This window comes from Dasypus novemcinctus, chromosome 17 (genome assembly GCF_030445035.2).
Source record: "Dasypus novemcinctus isolate mDasNov1 chromosome 17, mDasNov1.1.hap2, whole genome shotgun sequence".
NCBI classification, from domain to species: Eukaryota; Metazoa; Chordata; class Mammalia; order Cingulata; family Dasypodidae; genus Dasypus; species Dasypus novemcinctus.
The window spans coordinates 66757262-66770650 of NC_080689.1; the positions used below are offsets into that span (position 1 = coordinate 66757262).

The window sequence follows — 13389 nt, forward strand, 5'->3', positions numbered from 1 at the left end:
CACATGCAAAATATAGGGGATTCCCATATGCCCTGCTCCTCACACCTCCTACATTTTCTCACATTAACAACATCCTTCATTAGTGAGGTACAGTCAATGCAGTTGAACACATTTTGGAGCATTGCCATTAAGCATGGATTAAAGTTTACATTGTAGTTAACACTCTCTCCTACCCAATTCTGTAGGTTATAGCAAGATTTATAATGGCCTCTATCTGTCGTTGCAGTGTCATTCAGGACAATTCCCAAGTTCCAGAAATGCCCCTGTGTTACACCTGTTTTTCCCTCTCCCTGCCCTCAGAACCTCTAGTGGCTACTGCCTTCACATCAATGATATAATTTCTTCCATTGCCAGAATCACAATAAGTCTGTAGTGGAATACCATTAAGTCTATTTTGGCTCATAGTTCATTCCTCAATCCTGAGGATTCTGGGATGGTGGTGTCCACTCCTTCTCTAATCGAGAGGGGGGTGTGATCCCATAGGGTCAATGGATGAGACTCTCTTGCTTGCAGTTGTGCACTCTCTCGGTTCTCTGGTATGGTAGTTGTCCATCATCACCTCCATATTAGTTGTCCTGGGTGAGACAACAAACTGGAGAGTAGGTGTTGCAACTCTCTTGAGATTCGGGGCCCAGCTGGCACATGGACAGCCCAAAGATTTAAGTCTCTTAGAAATACACCTACTAACTCTAGCACTAATTATAGGGTCAAATAGAAGGACAGAATTATAGGGTCAAATAGCCATGTATAGGGAAACCACTATTGAGTCCAACTCTGTCACTCTGGGGAGCATAAATTCCAAAGTAGGGCCTACTGGCAAGGCATCAAACTCCTGGAGTACCTACCCTGATTGTAGTGTCTGGATGTCTCCAGAGCCCTCAGGAGCCCCACTATTTGGAGTAGTATCTATTTTGGCAAAAAGATCCTGCTGAGACATGCATAAGTGTAACCTCTGGAATGACCTCCTGGCTCACTTTGAAGTCTCTAGGCCATATAAATCGGGGGCCACTTTTAAAAACAATCCAAAAAATAACAAAGATAAATATCAATCCAGTCCTACCTGGGAATCTTCCCTTAGTGTTAACTGCCATAAAACCCAAAATTTTATTCATTATTTTAAAATATCGCCTGTAATGGAATCTGCAATAACTGTAGCAGGAGCTCGAAAGGGAGACAGAGACTCTTGATTGGAATGAAGATTAAGATAAAAATAATTATATTTAAAGAGGACTCTCTGGAGTATCTAGAGTATGGTTTAAAAAAAAAAAAGAACAGACTTACAGTGAAATGATGCCTCTCAACCATTTCTAATAGTTTTGTTACATAATTGAGAGCGTATCCTATTTGCTAAGCCTTGCGGTAGGCATTTACATAGGATTTTTTTAATCTTCAGTGCTCCTGTAATCACTGACAAATTATCGCTTTTGCACTGTGTTATCTTCAAGTGTTTTTACTTTCTCTCCAGCGTGGAATCTGAAGTTTAATTTGGCTCATGAGTGTGGATACTCCATTTCAGCATTGAACGAAGATGACAGGAGGAAAGTAGAAGAAATCAAGGCAAAGTTGTTTGGTCCTGGGAGAACAACAGACTTATCCAAGGTATAAAAGAAACCTGGAAATGAAAATGGAAAAATGGGAAAGAAATGGTAGTGGAATTTAGATCTTTCACCTTGGTATTTGACTCTGAGTTACTTATGGTCTTCAGCTAAAGTGTTAGGAGTCTTGAATCTATAAAAGTTAATATTTAAGGATTAGATTCTGTAACTTTTGATTAATTCTAAATTCATACATTGAGAAAAAAATGTATCTTAGAAAAATAAAAGTGTATTTGCTTGTTTCATCAGTGTATTGTTAGAACAGACACTAACTAAATGTCACATGTATAAATGGTTTTCTTTAAATTAGTTCATTTCTTTTGTTGTCATCTATTTCATAGGAAAGAATATTTATGCAATATGTGTGTAAAGAATAAAGAGAAAGAATTCCCATGTATTGACCATACACCTTGAGGAATAGAACATTATCAAATATCCTTGAAGCCCCTTGTGTCCCCTTCCTCGTCAGGTCCCTTTCCCTTCCTGTCATGATATTTGTTGGTTTCCTTGCTTTTCAGTATGATTTTGATCACTCTGTAGATGGAATCAGCATGGTGTATATTGTACTGAGAATTGCATTTTACACACAGTCTAATGTGGTTGAGATTCATCCATGAAAATGTATATAGTTTTAGTTTATTCTTTTACTGCTTTACAGTATTCCAGTGTGTGAATATATCACAGTTTATCCATTCTCCTGTGGATAAGGCATTTGGATTGTTAATAGTTTTTGCTATTAGGGATAATAATAGGGGATAATAATAGGTATCTAAAAGGGTTGTGGTATGGATTACATGAGATAAGGCCTATATAACATACTTCGTAGAATGTGTGGTATCTGTGTGGTGCTCAGTGCCTGGCATCTATGATTATGATTATGATTAATCCTATAAGAATTGATACAGCTATTCCATGCGTGGACTTTATGGCCTGATTCATTCTGAGTGTCTTAGATATATTTTCTTACTTCAGAGATAAGGATTATTTGGCATTCTTAAATTTTGGAAATTTTTTAAAAAGTATAAATTTAGCTGGATTTTAGGTTTTGCATATATGCTTGTAAGCAGCAAGATTAACAAATAATAAAATGGGTAATTAGTTGTCCTAGGACCATTTATTTAAAAGTATGTATTTTTCCCAGTGGTTTGTACTGTCTTATTTTTTTAATATTCATGCGGTGATGTTTCCAGATTCTTCAGCAACCAAATTGCCTGCCTTTGGGTAGGCTCCGGTTTGTCTGTATTCTTTTTAAAATATGGTGTGCTGAATTAGATTAAATATAAAACATCACATGCAGTCTGACCAGCATGAAGTATACTTAGTAATTCTCTTTTTGTTAATGTATTTTAAGATTTCTAATGGTCATATTGTACTCTTTTTTGGTGGGGATAAACCATTTCCAATCTCTATTCCCATTTCCTGTGCCTATATAATACTTTTTTTTAAGATTTATTTTTGTTATTTGTTTCTTCTCATCTCCTTGTTGTTTGCACTTGCTGTGTGTCTGTTTGTCTTCCTTGTTTCTTTAGGAGGCACCAGAAACTGAATCCAGGAGCTCCAATGTGGGAGGGAGATGCCAAATCACTTGTGTCACCTTCATCCCCAGCTTTATTGTGTCTCTCGTTGTGTTTTTCTCCTTGTGTCCCTTGTTGCATCATCTTGTTGCATCAGTTTGCTGTACCTGCCTGTCGCATCAGCTTGCTGTCTTGCTCGTCTTATTTAGGAGGCATGGGGAACCTCCACAACCTGCTTTTTTGTGTCTCTCATTATGTTTTTTTTCTTTCTTGTATCTCGTTGTGTTATCCTGGTGCATCAGCTTGCTGCACCTGCCCATTGTACAAGCTCACTGTCTTCCATAGGAGGCAGAGTGGGAACTAAGCCAGGGAACTCCCATGTGGTAGGCAGGAGCTCAATTGCTTGAGCCACATCCACTTCCTTATATAATACTTTTTTAAAAAATTTTATTCCCTCCCCCTCGGTTGTCTGTTCTCTGTGTCTATTTGCTGCGTGTTCTTCTTTGTCCGCTTCTGTTGTTGTCAGCCGCACGGGAATCTGTTTCTTTTTGTTGTGTCATCGTGTTGTGTTAGCTCTCCATGTGTGCAGCGCCATTCCTGGGCAGGCTGCACTTTCTTTCACGCTGGGCGGCTCTCCTTACGGGGCGCACTCCTTGCGTATGGGGCTCCCCTACATGGGGACACCCCTGCGTGGCACGGCACTCCTTGCACGCATCAGCACTGCACATGGGCCAGCTCCACATGGGTCAAGGATGCCCGGGGTTTCAACCGCAGACCTCCCATGTGGTAGACGGACGCCCTAACCACTGGGCCAAGTCCGCTTCCTGTATATAATACTTTTTAACTCTGTTGTATTTCTTGCTGGTTTCATGTAAGTGTTCAAGTCTATTGGAATGATTTTGAATCTCAGTTTGGTCGTCTCATATTAAATATGCCTTTCAGCTTTGTATCCTCTATATATTTTGCTACTATTTTATCCAAGTTATTGATAAAATGTTTACTAAGACATGGTTATGGGAAAAAGAATGAAAACTTTTTAAATAAATTTGATTTAACTGCTGAGTTGAGTACATTACCATACTATCATTCAACCTACTATTCACTATCTTATATTTGCCTTTTTTCAATCATTCAACTTACTATTCACTATCTTATATTTGGCTTTTTTCAATCTCTTAATTCATTGATTATGAAATATAGTTTGTCTAGTATGATTTGTTCTTAGAAAACACATTTCATTGGCCACAGCTCTGTGTGTATATATATGTATGTATATTCTCTACTTAACTGTATGATCATTTCTCTTTAAAACTTCTCTGAAAGCATAATTTTTCATATGTACATAATATTCTGTCATCTGAATATAGCAGTGCTTAATCATGCTTCTGTTGAACATTTTATTCATTCCATGAATATTTATTGAATTCATAATATGTGCCAGGCACTAAGGCATATACTGAGGACATATCAATGAACAAAATAGACAAAAATTTCTCCCTCTTTCGGATTACATTCTGACATTGGAATTTTCCTGCATGATATTGCAATGATGGATACAGGCCGTGATACATTTTGTCAAAGCCTATGAAACTGTGCGGTGCAAAGTGTAAACCATAATGTAAACTATAGACCACAGTTAGTAGTAATACTTAAATATTTATTTGTCATTAGTGTACAAAGGTACCACACTAATTGAAAGATGTTGTTATTGGGAAAAAGTGTGGGAGGAGGAAGAAGTGGGGTATAAAGGAATCCCTTGTATTTTTTATGTAATATTTATGTAATTTAAATCTTCTTTAAGTAAGATTACATTACAGTGAGAGAATAGAGGCAGCAACCAAATATATAAGTACTTTATGTCAGTTGGTAGATTAAGTACCAGGGAGACAAATCAGTAAACGAGGCTAGAGTGCTGGTAGTTGGTTGGGCTCTATTTGCAGTTTAAAATAGAATGCTCAAGGAAGGACCTGAAGAGAAGTTACTGGATCAAATGTCTGAAAAAGGTGAGGGAGCAGCTATTTGGATATCAGTGCTAGTAGCACTCCAGACAGAATATCGAGTACAAAGTCCCTGAGGACAGAGTTTACTTGTTGTGTTAAAGAATAGTAAGGAGGCCAATGTGATGGGAGCAGAGAGAAAGAGAATCAGATTGGGGAGGAAAATGGCAGTAAATGCCTCTCAAAAGACTATTTTAGAAATTTAATATGGGTGCTTTTGTTGTCACAGTCATTGGCTGTTGCTTCTAACATGTAGTAAATAGATGTCAGCAGTGGTGGAAGTACTCCAATGCACAAGGCAGCCCCACACAATGAATTCTTTTTTCATGTACACTTTTTAAATGTCCCTTTAGATATTCGCATAGGTAAAAAATATGGTATAATTGAGTGTTGCATTAATTGTCATGTTTCTTTAGATTCTTTGAGTCTAGAACATTTCCTCTCAGTTTCCTCTCAAATGACTTTGACATTTCTGAAGAGTACAACCCATTTATACCACCACCCTCTCCCCCCATTCACAATACAGACCAGGCACAGGGCCTGGGTTGAGGTGTCTATGGGGTAGGGTCACTCTGCCTCCTCTTTCTAGACAGTCAGTGAAAGAACAGTCTGGTAAATACCTGTGTGGAGGAGTTCCAGCCCATTTTATTTTCAGAATATCTCTCAATTTGGTTATCTGATGTTTTGTCATGAGTAGATTCAGGTTTGATTTTTGTGTGAGGGCATGACAGAAGTGCCACTGTGCTTTTCCAGGTATATTTTATTGGAAGGCTCATTACATTTTGTCCCATTACTGTTAATGTCATCTTGTACCACTTAGTTTAGATGGTACCTGCCAGGTTTCTTGACTTTAAAGTTAATTTATTGTAAGTGTGTTTTACATATAAATTAATAAATAACAAGTGTAGGGGGAGAGATACTTTGAGACTATTAAAATACCTTGTTTCTTATCCAAGTTTTACCTATCTCTTTTAGCATCTGATTTTTGTCTGGATAATTTATTGTTAAGATAGCTGCAATTTGGTGATTTTTTTTTTAATCCCACCATTCTGTCTTCATTTATTAGCTGGAATTATGCTACAAGTGAGAGGTTTCCGTTCCCCCTCCCCCCACCTCACCCCCAGTTTTATTTATATCAGTATGGACGCTTCTTTCCTTAAAGAGTTATGATCTGTTACTATCATTGTTTATTTCAGTACTTAAATTATCCCGTAATTGCCAGTGGGAGCTCTTTTAAGCTGGCTCCTGTGTATTTTTCACATTTCCCCATTATTCTTTGCACATTCATTTATTTTCTAGCACAAGCATATTATTCCAGGCACATCATTTATTTTCTCTCTGCCCGATCCCTGGAGTTACCATTTCTCCATGGAATCCTCTTTCCTTTTAGCTGTTTAGAATGTCATTTGGAAACCAAGATATGATTTCTTCCAACATGAAAGACATAAAAATTAGGATATCTTCAATGTACTGAGAGAAAATAACTACTAAAATTCTATACCAAATCAAAATCCCTTTTAAGAATACGGCAAAAGGGAAACGGACTTTGGCCCAGTGGTTAGGGCGTCCGTCTACCACATGGGAGGTCCGCGGTTCAAGCCCCCGGCCTCCTTGACCCGTGTGGAGCTGGCCCATGCGCAGTGCTGATGCGCGCAAGGAGTGCCGTGCCACACAGGGGTGTCCCCCGCGTAGGGGAGCCCCACGCGCAAGGAGTGCACCCATAAGGAGAGCCGCCCAGCGTGAAGGAGGGAGCAGCCTGCCAAGGAATGGCGCCGCCCACACTTCCCGTGCGGCTGACGACAACAGAAGCGGACAAAGAAACAAGACGCAGCAAAAAGACACAGAAAACAGACAACCGGGGGAGGGGAGGGGAATTAAATAAATAAAAAATAAAAATAAATCTTTAAAAAAAAAAAAAGAATACGGCAAAAATAAAAACAGTCTTATGTAAAACAGAGAGTCCTTAAACTCAGCATTCAACATGCATTAAAAGAAATTCTACAAGATGTACCTCAACCTGAAGGAAAATGATCCCATATGGAAGTTTTGGGATGCAGGAAGTTTTAGAAGAACAAGGGAGATGTTAGCTAAATGTGCAGATAAATGTGACCAAATATTAACTTGTATAAAACAAAAATAATAGGTTCTTCAAGGCTAAAATAAAACACAGTATAAAATTAAAATATATGACTACATTATCTTATAGGTTCAGAGCTGATGAATGGGATAATAATTCTTAGTTCTTTAACTGTTCAGAAGGAAAGTAGACTATTGTTACTTTTGATTGATAAATATGTGTTGTAATTTGTAGGATAATCACTAAAAGAATAGAAGTGAGTTTTTAATTTTCAGTGAATATGTGGAAATGATGCATGAGAGAGAAATTTTCCGTAATCAAAAAGTAAGAAAGGCAAGAATGAGAAACATAACCAGGCGAGGAAAATAATCTACAAACTTTAAGAACTAAGTAAATTTAGCAAAGTCACCATAAATACTCAAGGTCAATATTAATAAAATCAGTTGTATTAATATATGCTTTGTTAAAACTGGTACCATTTAGAAAGCATTTTAAAAAACCCAAAGCTTTAGGAATATGTAGGAATAAAAGATATGCAAGACCTCTGCACGAAAAATAACAAAATTACCAAAAAATGCTAAGTGAAATTAAAGACGACCTGACAAATGGAGGAAGATTCTATGTTTATAGTTTCAAAGATGCATTATCCTTAAGATACCATTTCTCTGCAAATCCATCAATAGATTGAACTCCGAATCAAAGAAAATAGGATTTTTTAAAAATTGACATTCCAGTTCTAGAATACATATGGAAATGCCAAGTCACTAGAAAGCCTGAGACAATTTGAAGAATACCAGCAAAGTTGGAGGACTTGCTCTCATATATCAAGACTTACTGTACAACTACAGTAATTAAGACAGTGTTGTTGGCCCAAGGCTAGTTAAATGGCACAGTGAAACAAAAAGAGATTCCAGAAATAGAGTAGTACCTAAAAGATCATCTGATTTCTGGCAAAGGAACCACTACAAATCAGTAGGGAAAGAATGGTCTTTTTAATGATGCTGCTGGATCAGTTCACTATCCATATGAGGTAACAACAACAATAATGAAAAACTCTGTCCCCTGTGTCAAAAAATTAATTTGAGGTGGATCATAGACCTTATTATGAAAGGTAAAATGACAAAATTTCTTGAAGAAAGTATAGACTCTTCATATAGTTGGGTTAGGCAACGTAATCTTAACCAGGATACAAAAAGACACCGTAAAAGGGAGGATTAATAAGAGCTTGCTCTTCATTAAATTTAAGAACATTTGGTAATCAAAAGGAACCATCAAGAATAAAAAGTCGAGGCACAGAGTGGAAAAGAATATAATAAATATATTTGACAAAGGTTTTTAATCTAGAATATATAAAGAACTTCTGCAGATCAATTCCCCCTCCCCAAAGACTTAAATGGGTATTTCACAAATGAAGATATCCAAATAGCCAATAATCATTTGAATTGGTTCTCAATATCATTACCCATTAGGGTAACTAATGAAAACCATGGTGAGGTACTACTTCACCTGAGAATGGCTAAAATTAGAAAAGAGAATAATACTATATATTGGTTTACTTGTGGACCAACTGGAACACTCATTATTGCTGATGAGAGGGTGTATTAGGGTTCTCTTGGGAAACTGAACCAACAGGAGATGTCTGTAAGTAATATGAGATTTTATAAAATTGTCTCACGAGTGTGGAGAGATATACAAGTCCACATTCTGAAGGGCAAGCTGCAAACCAGGGGCTCCAATGAAGGTCCTCAATGAGTCCCCCTGGAAACACTGGCTGTCCATAGTAGAGATGGGAATTCTCTCTCTGAGTGCTGAAATCATTTCCCCTTTTAGGCCTCCAATTGATTGTTTGAGTTATCACTCACTGCTGACAACAGTCTATTCAGTTGATTGTACATGTAACCAGCCATCTATGCAATCGACTCACTGATGATTAAAGTGCACACCTGGGAAGTGGACTTGGCCCAATGGATAGGGCCTACGCCTATCACATGGGAGGTCCACGGTTCAAACCCCCGGTCTCCTTGACCCGTGTGGAGCTGGCCCATGCGCAGTGCTGATGCGCGCAAGGAGTGCCCTGCCACACAGGGGTGTCCCCCTCATAGGGGAGCCTCACGCACGAAGAGTGCATCCCGTAAGGAGAGCCGCCCAGCACGAAAGAAAGTGCAGCCTGCCCAAGAATGGGGCCGCACACATGGAGAGCTGACACAGCAAGATGACGCAACAAAAAGAAACACAGATTCCCAGTGCCACTGATAAGGATAGAAGCGGTCACAGAAGAACACACAGCGAATGGACACAGAGAGCATACAGCTGGGGGTGGGGGCAGGGGGAATGGAAAGAAAAAATCTTAAAAAATAAAAAAATAAAGTGCACACCTAAATGTGAAAAGCAAACCTAAGTTTTAGAAGCAAATTCTAAATTTTTAAGCAAAACTCTAAAAGCAAGCTATAAGAGAACCTTTACCTAGTTCAGTAAAATAAAGTAAATGTTTGTATGACTAAGACACTATAATCATTACAGGGAACAAAAGAACCACTTTCAACCTGGCCCCCTCCAAAAGGCACAACCCATGCAAGAGGCACAGTCTTATTTCCTTGCTGGGTTGTAAGATTCATTACTTGGCCTATCTGCCATCTGAGTGACCACTGTGTTATCTTCTGTGCTCACTTGCACGAAATTAAAATTTGGGGGGTTTCTTCCTTGCCCTCTTAAGAGTCACAGGGTAACTAGATGAGGTAGTATCACCCGTTATTTTTCCAGGTGTGTGTTATAGTCCCTTTATATCCAGCTAGTACAATCTGCTTTAAAGAATCAAGGCACTGGATTTTACTTTCTAGTATCACTCCATACCACAATCATTACTTATCCTACTGTACTCTATCCCACAAAAGTATGGAGACAATATCATATTTTAGACTTAGAAATGCACCTTCCTAGACTGATTGCTAACAAAACCTATTCAGATCGTTTGACCCCTCTCAGACAATGAGAATAAAGTCTTCTTTGTACCCAAGGATTGTGCTTAGCAGGGTGCTATCTCCTCTTTTTCCTCTGTGCTATTTGGTAACCTCTGAAGACAGGAAAAGTGTGAAATGAATAATTTATACCATCATGTTATATGGTTTATGGAATCTAAGTTTAGAAAGAAAACCATAAAATAAATTTCAGACTAAAAATAAGAAGCCAAACTAAGGAAAGTAGTTACAAGGAAATTATAAACTCTAATATACATATAAAAAAAATCTAATGTATAAATTACTGAGCTAGAAAACAGAAAAATGATAAAATTGGTCATTAAAACCTAAACTTGGATCTTTGGAAAACTTCCAAGTCAAGAGGCAACTTCTAGTTAGAAGCTTCAAAAACAGCAGATAGATAACATTGAATTGAAGTATGCTAAACATAACACTGACAGATTTTTAAATAAGATAATGTATTTGTAACTTTGCTCATTAGGTTTTCTAAAAAGGAAAAATTTTTAAATCCCTACTAGATTAGACATATATGAGATAAAAAACCTTATTGACCAAAGACTGGCTAATTTATTAGAAAAAGACTTAGCTGGATATTAGGTAATATTATGGAATATTTCCTTGTGTAGCAGTATTGTGATTATATTCTAGGTGAGTGGGTGAATATCCCCTCTTCTTAGATGATACATTCTGAATTATTTAGGGGGAAGTGTTAGGAAGTACATATAGAGAATGGAAACTTAAAAAATTGTTGAATCTTGGAATAAGGTGTTCAAGTGTTTTATGTTTGCATTTTTGAAGTGCTTATTTGAAAATGTTCATAGCAAAATGTTCATAGGAAAAAAATACCCGGTTCAGGTATTGATATCCGAGTCTTTCAAGCTACTGTCTAGATAGTTTCCAATTTACTTGGGAATGCTAACAAAATTCTGATGCAAAAAAAATCGTATAGACACCTCAGACACACAAAAAAGAAAATTTTAAAATATTCTTACATGATAAACATAGGTGTAAAAATGTTTAAAATTAATATTAACAATAGATAATAAACATTACAAAAATTACATAGGGTGAGCAGATTGGGCTTGATCTGGCAAAGCAAATGGTTCAATTTTAGGAAGTATATAAACATAAATTTTACGTTAGTAGATCAAATGAGGAATACAACTAATATTTCATTAGGTTCCCAAAAGGAATTTGATAAATAAAAATCTGTCCCAAATTAAAAATAATTTTTAATGAGAGTAGAAGAATAATACCTCAATAGGATAAAGAGTATGTATTTGAAATTAGCAGTCATCTGATCAAAAGTCACATATTTAACATGTTCATGCATGTAAATCATTTGTGAATGACATAACAAAAAAAGACCAAGTAGGGAACAGCAGGGCTCTAACCCTCCACCGAAAAACAGCTAATAAGCTGGCAAAACCATCTAAATAAACTTTTGCAAAACTCTGGAATCTAGTCAAAACCTTAAAACAATGAGAGGAAAAAATAAGAAGCTGCTGCATTGTGGTGTTTTAAGTAGCCTGCCTACCATCCCCATTCTCTAGATTGGCAGCAGCCTGCACTGTTAGTGCAGGTTGCTAGTGCCAGAGGAAGCATTACAGACCTTATTCTAAAGGATTATGGTTGAGTGTTTTGATCCATGTGGTGACTCCCTGAAGGATCCACTCGGGCTTGCCTTTGTTTTGCCACTCTAGGAGCATTGCTGGGGCTGGAGCAGCTTCCTGAGAGATGTTTGTTAAAAAGCATTTAAAGACAAAAATATTGGCCGAGCAACCTGGGTTTTCTTTATTAGTAGTAATAACAGAAGAAACAATCAATAGACAAACTGAAAAGCCTAGAAACTTTTTTTTTCCAGGTGGTACCAGGGATTGAACCTGGGACCTCACACATGGGAAGGGGGTGCTCAACCACCGAGCTACACCTGCTCCCCAGGGAATAAGGATTTTTAAAAGTTACTGCATTTATCGGGGAGTCAAGAAGTCCATATGCATGCCCAGGGATGGATGCATGTTCAGAAAAGGCCTGAGAAGACTTGAAGCTTTTATCTCACAGACCTTCAGGCTCTGCCCAAGGAGGAAGTTAAGGCAAAGACAGTTGCAGATGGCGTGGCTAAGTATTGAAAGAGTACCCCAACATAGAGTGAATCTGAAAAAACAGAAGACCTTTTTTTCTTTTTTCCTTTTTTTGTTTTCCTTTTTTGTTTTTGGCTCTATATACTTAAGGTAGCTGTCAAAACACTATCTGGCTGGCCATGAAGCTAATAGAACACAGACAAGTTGTTACACACAGCAAAGAATGCAGATGTTACAAAATGACAGAGAAGTCACTAACAACAACCACCCACCATAAACAGTAAGAAAAAACCTTCAAGGGGCAAAAGGGAGAATCTTATATTCAGAGTTGCCACATTTTAATATTCAGTATGTCCAGTTTTCAATAACAAAAATTGTAGGCATGCAAAGAAACAAAGTATTGCCCATTCATGGGGGGGGGGGGGCGGGAATTGTCCCTGAGGAAGCCCAGGAATTAAACTTATTAGACAAAGACTTTACATCAATCATCTTAAATATGTTTAAAGAGCTGCTAAAGGAAGCCATACAGAAAAAAACTAAAGGAAACCATAAGAAGGGTGTCTTATAAAGTAGAGAACAGCAATAAAGAAATAGAAATTATAAAAAAGAACTAAATAGAAAGTCTGGAGCTGCAGAGTACAATAACAGAAATGAAAAAATTCACTGTAGGGATTCAATAGCAGATTTGAGAAGGCAGAAGAAAGAATCAGGGAACTTGAAGATAGGTAAATTAATATTCATTCTGAAGCACAGAAAGAAAAAAGAATGAAGAAAAATGAATAGAGTTGTAGGCTACTTCCAAACATACCAATATATGCATTATGGGAGTCCCAGAGAGAGTCAAGAGAAAGGCAGAAATGATATTTGAAGAAATGGTGGCTAAATACTCCCCAAATTTGATGAAAAACATACATTTACACAGCCAAAAAGTTCAGTGAGGGAAGTGGACTTGGCCCAGTGGTTAGGGCGTCCATTTACCACATGGGAGGTCCGCGGTTCAAACCCCGGGCCTCCTTGACCTGTGTGGAGCTGACCCACGCACAAGGAGTGCGCCCCGAAAGGAGAGCCACCCAGCGCGAAACAAAGTTCAGCCTGCCCAAGAATGGTGCCGCACACACGAAGAGCTGACATCGCAAGACGATGCAACAAA

At 37.8% G+C, this 13389-nt stretch overlaps 1 protein-coding gene and 1 non-coding gene across 7 annotated transcripts in view; one reads left to right on the plus strand and one right to left on the minus strand.

The window, feature by feature from the left end:
• Positions 1-13389, plus strand: part of ALMS1 (ALMS1 centrosome and basal body associated protein) — a 315125-nt gene that overhangs the window by 142262 nt on the left and 159474 nt on the right. For all 6 annotated transcript variants that reach the window (XR_011646196.1, XM_058278920.1, XM_058278919.1 and 3 more), the window contains one exon: positions 1466-1599. Coding sequence is in view for 5 of the 6 variants with exons in the window: in XM_058278920.1 (XP_058134903.1) it covers positions 1466-1599 (134 nt within the window). In the remaining variant the exon portion in view is untranslated. The remainder of the gene's footprint in view (positions 1-1465; positions 1600-13389) is intronic.
• On the minus strand, positions 5608-5742 carry LOC111766984 (small nucleolar RNA SNORA51). The gene has a single exon (XR_002798895.1). It is a non-coding gene; the product is annotated as a small nucleolar RNA SNORA51 (small nucleolar RNA).